Raw genomic sequence first — 10,210 nt, 5'->3', positions numbered from 1 at the left:
CGAACATTGGACATTTGTGGGACCTAAGTCAGGTCATTGAGCCAGCTGAGCACCCGGATAGCCATCGAACTTCATGTCTTAACAACTTACCGCTCATACATTAAACATAAAGTACACATATAATACAAGAGTAGTACACACACATATATGTGTATATATATATATATATATATATATATTTTTTTTTTTTTTTTTTTTTTTTTTATATATCTTCTGCCAGGTAGAACCCAGGAATGGTCAGGAATTTTTTGCTTAATCGCACAGGTGAACATTGACCGGTTTGTTTCTGCTTGCCTTGGCTGAACCTGGTAACACACAACAATACCTTGCATACAGCTCCTAGCCAGTTAGAAGGCAGTATAGGGGTGCTTCAAAGGCACCAGACAAGACTATGTACGCAGCTGCTACGGCCATTTTAGGGAGATGAGCAATAGGGAGAAGATCTGTGAGAGGGATAGATAACCACTCAATTTACGCAATTCAAAATCAGTAAATTAAGCAGCTGCAGCCAAACAGCGTGCTGCATTATTTCTGCCAGGAAAAATCTATGTAAAGTGTGACAGTTTCTGTCTATGTAAAGTGTGCCAGTTTCCGCCTACATAAAGTGTGCCAGTTTCTGTCTCTGTAAAGTGTGCCAGTTTCTGTGTCAATAAAGTGTGCCAGTTTCTGACTATGTAAAGTGTGCCAGTTTCTGTGTCTATAAAGTGTGCCAGTTTCTGACTATGTAAAGTGTGCCAGTTTCTGTCTATGTAAAGTGTGCCAGTTTCTGTCTATGTAAAGTGAGCCAGTTTCTTTCTATGTAAAGTGTGCCAGTTTCTGTCTATGTAAAGTGTGCCAGTTTCTGTGTCTATAAAGTGTGCCAGTTTCTGTCTCTGTAAAGTGTGCCAGTTTCTGTGTCTATAAAGTGTGCCAGTTTCTGTCTATGTAAAGTGTGCCAGTTTCTGTGTCTATAAAGTGTGCCAGTTTCTGTCTCTGTAAAGTGTGCCAGTTTCTGTGTCTATAAAGTGTGCCAGTTTCTGTCTATGTAAAGTGTGCCAGTTTCTGTCTATGTAAAGTGTGCCAGTTTCTGTCTATGTAAAGTGTGCCAGTTTCTGTCTACGTAAAGTGTGCCAGTTTCTGTCTATGTAAAGTGTGCCAGTTTCTGTCTACGTAAAGTGTGCCAGTTTCTGTCTCTGTAAAGTGTGCCAGTTTCTGTCTACGTAAAGTGTGCCAGTTTCTGTCTATGTAAAGTGTGCCAGTTTCTGTCTCTGTAAAGTGTGCCAGGTCTTTATATGTAGTGCACTCAGAGAAAAAGCTGTGGAAAAAAATGTTTTGTGTCACATTTGCATACAGTTGTTTAAAGGGATAATCCCATCTAAAAGATCCTATTTAAACTTGTAGTGGATGCCAAAATACATATTTTTAGAAATAGTTATAATAAAATTTCTTGTATCTTTTCAAATTATGGAGGTGAATTTATCAAAGCAGGTAGTGGTGTTTTTTTTTTTTTTGCTGCGCATAAATTGTTGTATATGCGCCAAATAATCATGCGACTTTTTGACGGATGCAGACTCAAAAGCAAATTTCTCATTGAACAATATGTAAGAAACTTTTCCCAATCTCACTTTGCAGTGTTACTGAATTTATCATAGCGACTTTCGCCTGAAAAATCGCATCGAGCTTAAAAATAGCGCACACGAAAGCAAACTTTTTCCTTGCTTTCTGAAAGCTCTTACAAAAGCATTTGCAACTTTCAATGGCTGATCAAACATTGTCTACTTAAAGGAAGACTGTCACTTGTTTTCTCCCGCACTATCCAGAGGTACTGGTGGATAGTGCAGGAGACACTGATTAATATGAGCCCTACCTTGGCCGGATCTGCACCGCCGTTCTCCCGCAATTGTAGTTTTATTATCTGTTGAAATCTTCCTGTAACTGGCAAGGGCGGGGCTTCGGCGCTTAACTGCCACTGACGTCAGCGCTGCTTATGAATATTCATCCCCCCTCCCTCCAGTTCTCCCTCTCTTTGCCACTCTTAACTGGGGGGATTAAAATTCATAAGCGGTGCTGACGTCAGTGCCAGTTAAGCGCAGAAGCCCCGCCCGTGCCAGTTACAGGAAGATTTACAAAAGAGAACAATGATAAATTCCACTCATGGTCTTTTGTCTCCTGCTCATTGTCTAGGTTACAGACCACATCGGTCCTCTAGAAGCAGTGATCGGGCGGGTGGTGACATCATTCACATGACCGGTCTCCTTCTCTGTGTGTTTATATTACCAGTGATAGCTGTCTCAGTCCTGTATATATCTCAACCTCCATCCTCAGTCTTATTCTTACAGTGAGAGTAGGACCTTTGATCATGTGATTAAAGGGGTACTACCATGGTGAGACAGTTTGTGTTCCATGCTTTAGCACCTTTTGAGCTATATAATAGTTTTGTTTAGTTTTTCTTTATAAATGTGTGTCTAGTTTGTTTTGTCTGACCTTTGTTGTTTGGAGGAAGTCTGGTAGTTTCAGCTATTTCCTGCTCATGCCGACCCCCTTTTTTTTTTTTACCTTGCAGAGTTTCAGTGATCGTTTCGTCATCATGGGGAAGGGTTCTGTGATTTGAGCCTGCCTTCTCTGTTCCGCCTCCCGCTGCCCATCTGTTTATTATTCATACTTTCGTTCTGTGATCCTCCTTCTCTACCCGCGGACATGATCACATGACTTTACAGCCTCGTTATCGCTCAACCAATGAACATTCCGTAAAGTCATGTGACTTTAGCAAGCCTCGTTTTGGAAAACTCTGCGAGGTTTCGCGAAAGTCATGTGACTTTTTCAGCTTTGTTTCCGCAATCAAATGATGCTGCCAGACTGTGATATGAATTTTGTGCTGCACCAATTATGCATCGTGCGCAGCGCATGTGCAGGTGCATGAAGCTGTTCCATGGTGGCTAAAGGAGGATCACGTGTTACGAGCCAATAAGAACAAGACAGCAACAGTGATGGAAAAAAAAAAGACACAGATGGCAGACTGAGTAATGAAGGAGGGCAAGCCAGGGGTTGACACCAAAAGGGAGTAGGAAAGGCCAGAGATGAACAAAAGGGAGGACACAAAAGAAAAAAAAAATGCACGGGAAAGATGGGAAATGGGGAAATGTAGTTTCACCTAGCCCACAAACAGGAAGGAAACCAAAAGATGAACGTTGTTGCACTTTTAAAGGGGTACTCTGCCCCTAGACATCTTATCCCCTATCCAAAGGATGTCGAATGCCTGGCGTTGCGAGGCAGAAGCTCGTGACGTCATGGCCATGCCCCCTCAATGCAAGTCTATGGGAGGTCGCTGCACCCGATGATCTAATTGAACGCCGGGTGCAGTAGGGAGATCGTGGGGGTCCCGTCGCTGGGTCCGCCTTTAGACAGGGGATAAGATGTCTAGGGGCGGAGTACCCCTTTTAAGGAGAGAGCTGAGTGTGATAGTAAGGCTGTGCTTACGGTGGAACTTCAAGTCCCAACTAGTAGGCATGATTATGTGGCTAACCCAGGTGGTTTTCTGCTGGGACTAGTAGTTCCCTCAATATGTTAATGATGACAAATTTGGCGTGGCAGTCCTTGTATCCAGGTGTAACCCATCCCTAGGTGCGCACGGCATCAGAAAAACTTCCATAGCTTTTTGCAATATTTTTAACATTTTTCTGGTGTTTTTTGAGACGTTTTTCTATGTGTACAGAAACACCATTTTATTGACCCTGTGGCCGTTTTGTATTGTGAGGTGCTGTGTTTCCTATAGTACCCAGGATGCCTGATAAGTGTGTTTTAAGAGTTTTCTATTCCTAGTTTTAGGATTGTCCCCTATGGGAGTGTGTGCTGTTTCTTCATTTATTTATCCCTTTATTCCGTATATTAAAAGTTGAGTTTTCACAACTATTCTTGATTTCGTCTCTCTACCTGGTTGGTCCTTGTGCTGTAGGATGACTTTAGACAGGAACTGTCACGGCGTGGCATAGAACAGAACATAAGGTCAATAGTATAGATGAAATAAAAACCTTTGGATAAATACCTGCGCCACAAATGGATTAGGGATTTTCTATTTACTATTTATTTTGTATTTTCACTGCTGCACGGGTATATAGTGTGACCCCTTATATTTCACACAAAAAAATTGTTGAAAATCGTAAATATACCCTATTGCAAATTCAACTTGAGAAAAAACAGACATGGTGACACATCCACAACATGCACAATGATCTAAGGCTTCACAGCAACATTAATTAAACTAACAGGTCATTAGTGTACTTTATGATCATGAAATGCGAGCCCACTAACCACGTCACCACTGCACCAACACCAGTGTCCACAGGGGGAACAACCCAACCGGCAGAGAAGCCCCAATGCCACTCAAACCAGTCCCTGGGCCTTGCCACCCCAAAGACACAGCGCTGGGGCAGCAACGGACACCAAACAGCACCGCACCAGGGAGAACAGATGTAAAAAGCTCACTCACCATGTGCTCCCAGTATGAGACGCTGAGAAGCATTAGATCAAGGGGCATGTTGTGGATGTGCGACCATGTCTGTTTTTTCTCAAGTTGAATTGTCATTGTGTTTTCTATCCCCTCTGTTTTTTTTGTTTTGTTTTTTTTTACTTGGTCTGCACTCTGCCCCTCCCCCTCAGCCCAGGCCTAAATAATTGGCAGAAAGCTGCAATAGGGCCCTATTCCTCCTGGCAGCCTCCCTGTCTCATACTGGGAGCACATGGTGAGTGAGCTTTTTACATCTGTTCCCCCTGGTGCGGTGCTGTTTGACGTCCGTTGCTGCCCGGCACTGTGTCTGTGGGGTTGCGCGGCTCAGGGACTGGTTTGAGTGGCATTGGGGCTGCTCTGCCAGTTGGGTCATTCCCCCTGTGGGCACTGGTGTTAGGGCGGTGTTCGTCGCCTATCAGTGCTGCACTTTTTATGCTAGGGATGCTAGGGACCCGCTACTTACAATTGGCCGTGACGTGGTTAGTGGGCTTGCACTTCATGATCATGGTGCCTGTTGTGGATTTGCGACCATGTCTGTTTTTTCTCAAGTTGAATTCATGTTTACCCTATTGCGCTGTGTACTAGTACAATATTCTGTGTAACTGAAAATATACAGGGAGAGATAAATACTTGCAAAAAAGCAGCAATAGTGTGGTGATTATGAACTGAATGGTATCCTATAGAATATTTAAGAGAATGTATGCATACCTGTAATACTTCTACAGGTATGCAGAACATAAGGTCACTTGGGGCCTACAACAAGGCAAAAAATTGCATTTCGCCAAAAACTTGGCGGAAATGGGAAAAAATAAGTTTTGGGTCTTGGAATGCAAATATTTGAAAAACATCTACTCTAGATCGTGGACATTTTTTAAACTTTTTTGGAAGATTCTTCTGTCTAAAGTAACTAATTTGGAAAATGCCATTTTTATCTCCCGGTTCCGGAGGCTGTAAATAATAGGATTGACCAATGGGGTCATCATGGTGTAGAGTAAAGACAGAATCTTGTTAATACTCAAAGACTGATCTTTAGATAGGAGCAGATAGGCAACAATGAGCGTCCCATAATATAGACACACCACCGTCAGGTGCGAGCTGCAGGTGAGGAAGGCTTTCTGTCTACCAATGGTTGTAGGGATTTTTAGTATGGTGACAAAAATAGACATATAAGTCCCGGTGATATATATTAGAGGAAAAAAAGTTGCCGGGACACCAGTCAAAAGGTTCTGTAACTCTACAAAGGATGTATCTGAGCAGGAAAGCTGAAGGAGCGGGGCCAGGTCACAGAAGAAATGATCGATTATGTTGGATCCACAAAAATCCAACTTGAACAATTGAAATGCCGTATTGAACATGACGGAAAATGCTATGGTCCAGCACCAGAAAACAAGATGGAGGCACCTCTGAAAGTTCATAATGGAAGAGTAACGCAGGGGGTTGGATATGGCCACGTACCGGTCATAGGACATCACTGACAGAAGAAGACATTCTGTTGTGGCCAATGCTCCAAAGAGGTAAAATTGGATGTAGCATCCGAAAAATGATACCGATCCACCATCTTTTGCTAAAATATGGAGCATCAAAGGGACAATGACTGTGGAGAGAAGAAGGTCACATGATGAGAGATGACATAGGAAGAAATACATGGGGGAGTTAAGATTCTCATTGACTGAAACCAAGACGATGATGAGAAGGTTACCAAAAATGATGGCCAAAAAGACAAGAAGAAAGAACAGAAAAAGGAGACTCCTGTAGTGATGGAGATTCTGAAACCCCAGCAGGATAAACCTGGAAACTGTCGTCTGGTTCCCGGAGTTCATTACCTGAAGGGACAAGAAGGAGAAGGTTCAACAAGCCAATTCCCTGGACCTGAAAATATGAGACCCCTCGGGACCTGCCCTTGGTTCTGCCTGGGTTTAACCACCCAATTCTTCTTCTGCCTATTGAAACTATAACCATAGGGCCACAAAACCACTGAAAGACCACTTATGGCACGATTGGAGATTGGCCAATATTGTACCCATCCAGAAGAAGGGTCATAGAGAAGAAGCTTTTCGCTACAGGCCAGTTGGCTTTATATCTGTAGTAGGTAAAAGTGATGGAAACTTAACCCCTTTAAATCCTTTAATGACAATGGACATATATTTATGTCCATTACTAGCTCCCACTGTATGAAGCACAATCAGACGGTGATCACGCTTCATACTCGGTGGGTCCCTGTTACCACTTAGCTCAGTGGGCTGATCGCATTGTCCTGATCAGCTGAGAGGATTGCGGGAGGTCCCTTTCCTGGCTCCTCGCCATCCGATTACATGGAATACGGAAAAATAAGTAAGTTAGAGGTGGTCAAAATAGGGCAATTTTAAACAATTGACTTTGTAAAAAAGTTTGAGATTTTTTAAAAGCAGTACAATAATAGAAATGTATGTATCCATGGCTATCAATTTAATCACATTGTCCCAGAGAATAAAGGAAACATGTATTTTTTACCGTAAAGTTTACAGCGTGAAAACAAACCCCCCCCCCCCCCCCCCAGAATTTGAACAATTGTGATTTTCATGTAAATTTCCTTACACAAAAAATTATCTTTTGAGTTTACTATACATTTTAGGGTAAAAAACAAGCCCTCATATGGGTCTGTGAATGGAAATATAAAAGAGTTATATATTTTAGAAGGTGAGGAGGAAAAAACAAAAAGGTAAAAATAAAATTGGCTGTGTCATTCAGTGGAAAACTTTTTTTTAAAATCAACTGGTGCCAGAAAGTTAAACAAATTTGTAAATAACTTCTATTAAAAAATATTAATCCTTCCAGTACTTATTAGCTGCTGAATACTACAGAGGAATTTATTTTCTTTTTGGAACACAGAGCTCTCTGCTGACATCACGAGCACAGTGCTCTCTGCTGACATCACGAGCACAGTGCTCTCTGCTGACATCTCTGTCCATTTTAGGAACTGTCCAGAGCAGCATATGTTTTCTATGGGGATTTTCTCCTACTTTGTACAGTTCCTAAAATGGACAGAGATGTCAGCAGAGAGCACTGTGGTCAGGATGTCAGCAGAGAGCTCTGTGTTCCAAAAAGAAAATAATTTCCTCTGTAGTATTAAGCAGCTAATAAATACTGGAAGGATTGAGATTTTTTTATAGAAGTAATTTACAAATCTGTTTAACTTTCTGGCACCGGTTGAAAAAAAAAAAAGTTTTCCACCGGAGTACCCCTTTAAGGTCAAAATGGGCTGTATCCTTAGGGGGTTAAAAAAAATTTGAGGATAATTGATGCTTAAAAAACAATAACTTGATGGACCCGGACCAGCATTATTTTGCTTCACTAGATAAGTCGTCAAAACTGCAATCCAATGTCTCCAAATGTCAAAAAATAAACTCGAGGAGCAGGACTCCTCTGTCTGAGTCTTGTATCACAGATCTGGGTTAGTGAAGACTTCAGAGGAGAAAGACTTAGGGGCCTTGATGTCTAACAACCTAAAAGGGAATCATCAGTGCGGCCGGGTGGGAGAAGCAAGAGGAACGTCTGGCTGTATAGCTGGTGATATAACCGGGATGAAGAGGGGGCTTGTGAACCTGCTATATATTATTTCAAAAATTTTTAGCAGAAGTTTTGGGTAGAGGTAAGTTCCTGTAGGTGCCCCTGCTGCATGCTGTGTCTATATGCTGTATGCACCTACATCCCCCCGTAGTAGCGGCTGCAGAATGTAATGCACTCCGTACTCTCTAGTTATTCCTACAAGAGGTCTATAACCCAATGGCGGTGTAAATGTTTTTGAAAAACAAAAAAAATTAATTTAGCTCCTAAAGTTTCAGCCTTAAAATTAGGGTCAAGAAGCCAAGGCCACAGGGTGATATATATATTCTTATGTGTAGACCAGGGGTCTCAAACTGTGGCCCCTTCAGATGTTGCAAAACTTCGACTCCCAGCATGCCCGGACAGCCGTTGGCTGTCCGGGCATGCTGGGAGTTGAACTTTTGCAACATCTAGAGGGCAACATCTAGAGGGCATCATGCACGACAGGTCCCAGCTGCTATCAGGAGCCGGGGACCCACCGGTAATGGTGGATATCAGCGATTGCGCTGATGTCCGCCATTAACCCCTCAGATGCTGTGATCAATACAGATTATGACATGTGCAGCAATGCGGCACTTAGGCGGGGAATATGATCATCTAAGATGGCGGACATAGGTCCCCTTACCTGCTCCGGCCGTCATCCCAGGGTCTTCTGCACTGGTCTGAGATCAAGCAGACCAGAGCAGAAGATCGCCGATAACAGTGATCAATGCTATGCCCTATGTACAGCACTGAACAGTATTAGCAATCAAATGATTGCGATAAATAATTCCCTATAAGGACGTAAAAAAGCGTACAAAAAAATGGAAAAAATAATGGAAACAAAATGGAAAAATCCCCTCCCCCCATAAACATTTTAATTGTCAATTTTTCCCATTTTACCTCCGAAAAGCATTAAAAAAAATTAATAAAAATAAACAAATTTGGTATCGCCACATGTGCAAATGTCCGAACTATAAAAATATAATGTTAATGATCCTGTACGGTGAGCGGCGTAAACGTAAAAAAAAAAAAGTCAAAAATTGCTGCTTTTTTTTCTTAAAAGTTTCATATATGCAAATGTGTTATCGATAAAAAGTACAGATAACAGACCAAAGCAGAAGATTGCCGGTAACACTGATCAATGCTATGCCTATAACATAAAACGTATCCAAAAAAAGTTTTAAAAAAATGTAAAAAAGTGAAAAATCCCCTCCCCCCAATAAAAATTTTAATTGTCCATTTTTCCCATTTTACCTCCAAAAGGCATTAAAAAAAATTAATAATAAAAATAAACAATTTTGGTATCGCCACATGTGCAAATGTCCAAACTATAAAAATACAACATAAAAAAAAGGCCAAAATTGCTTTTTTTCTTAAAAGTTTCATATATGCAAATGTTTTATCGATAAAAAGTACAGATAACAGCGCAAAAATGTAACCCTCATACAGCCCCGTATATGGAAAAATGAGAAAGTCATAGGTCATCAAAATAGAGGGACTTTAAACGTATTAATTTGGTAAAAAAAAGTTTAAGATTTTTTTTTTTATAGAAAAGTGTAATAGAAAAGTAAGTACCGTATTTATCGGGGTATACCACGCACCGGCCTATAACACGCACCCTCATTTTACCAAGGATATTTGGGTAAAAAAAGTTTTTTACCCAAATATCCATGATAAAATGAGGGTGCGTGTGTGCGCGTGTTTACCCCGATATACCCCCAGGAAAGGCAGGGGGAGAGAGGCCGTCGCTGCCCGCTTCTCTCCCCCTGCCTTTCCTGGGGTCTAGAGCGCTGCTGTCGGCCCTTTTCACCCCCTGGTTATCGGCGCCGCTGCCCGTTCTGTCCCCCTGACTATCGGTGCCGGCGCCGATAGCCAGGGGGAGAGAAGCGGCGCCGACAGCCAGGGGGAGAGAAGGGGCAGGTGCACCCATTGCCGGCGCCGCTGCCCCGTTGCCTCCCCCCCATCCCCGGTGGCATAATTACCTGAGTCGGGTCCGCGCTGCTCCAGGCCTCCGTCGTGCGTCCCCAGCGTCGTTGCTATGCACGGCGCGGCGCTCTGACGTCATGCGCCGATAACCAGGGGGTGAAAAGGGCCGACAGCAGCGCTCTAGACCCCAGGAAAGGCAGGGGGAGAGAAGCGGGCAGCGACGGCCTCTCTCCCCCT

General features: G+C 42.7%; 1 protein-coding gene across 1 annotated transcript; it reads right to left on the bottom strand.

Annotated features, from left to right (window-relative positions):
• Positions 1-5,331: 5,331 nt before the first annotated feature.
• Positions 5,332-6,303, bottom strand: LOC130366659 (olfactory receptor 11L1-like). The gene has a single exon (XM_056568979.1). It carries the CDS (start codon positions 6,301-6,303, stop codon positions 5,332-5,334), a length of 972 nt encoding a protein of 323 aa, XP_056424954.1.
• Between the last annotated feature and the right edge of the window lie 3,907 nt (positions 6,304-10,210).

This window comes from Hyla sarda, chromosome 4 (assembly GCF_029499605.1).
Source record: "Hyla sarda isolate aHylSar1 chromosome 4, aHylSar1.hap1, whole genome shotgun sequence".
NCBI classification, from domain to species: domain Eukaryota; kingdom Metazoa; phylum Chordata; class Amphibia; order Anura; family Hylidae; genus Hyla; species Hyla sarda.
Note: the sequence above shows the minus strand (reverse complement) of the source record. Positions and strands in the feature narration are given on the sequence as shown.

Coding starts and splice junctions, on each gene's coding strand:
- LOC130366659 (XM_056568979.1), bottom strand. CDS start 6,303: ATGAACTCCGGGAACCAGACGACAGTTTCCAGGTTTATCCTGCTGGGG.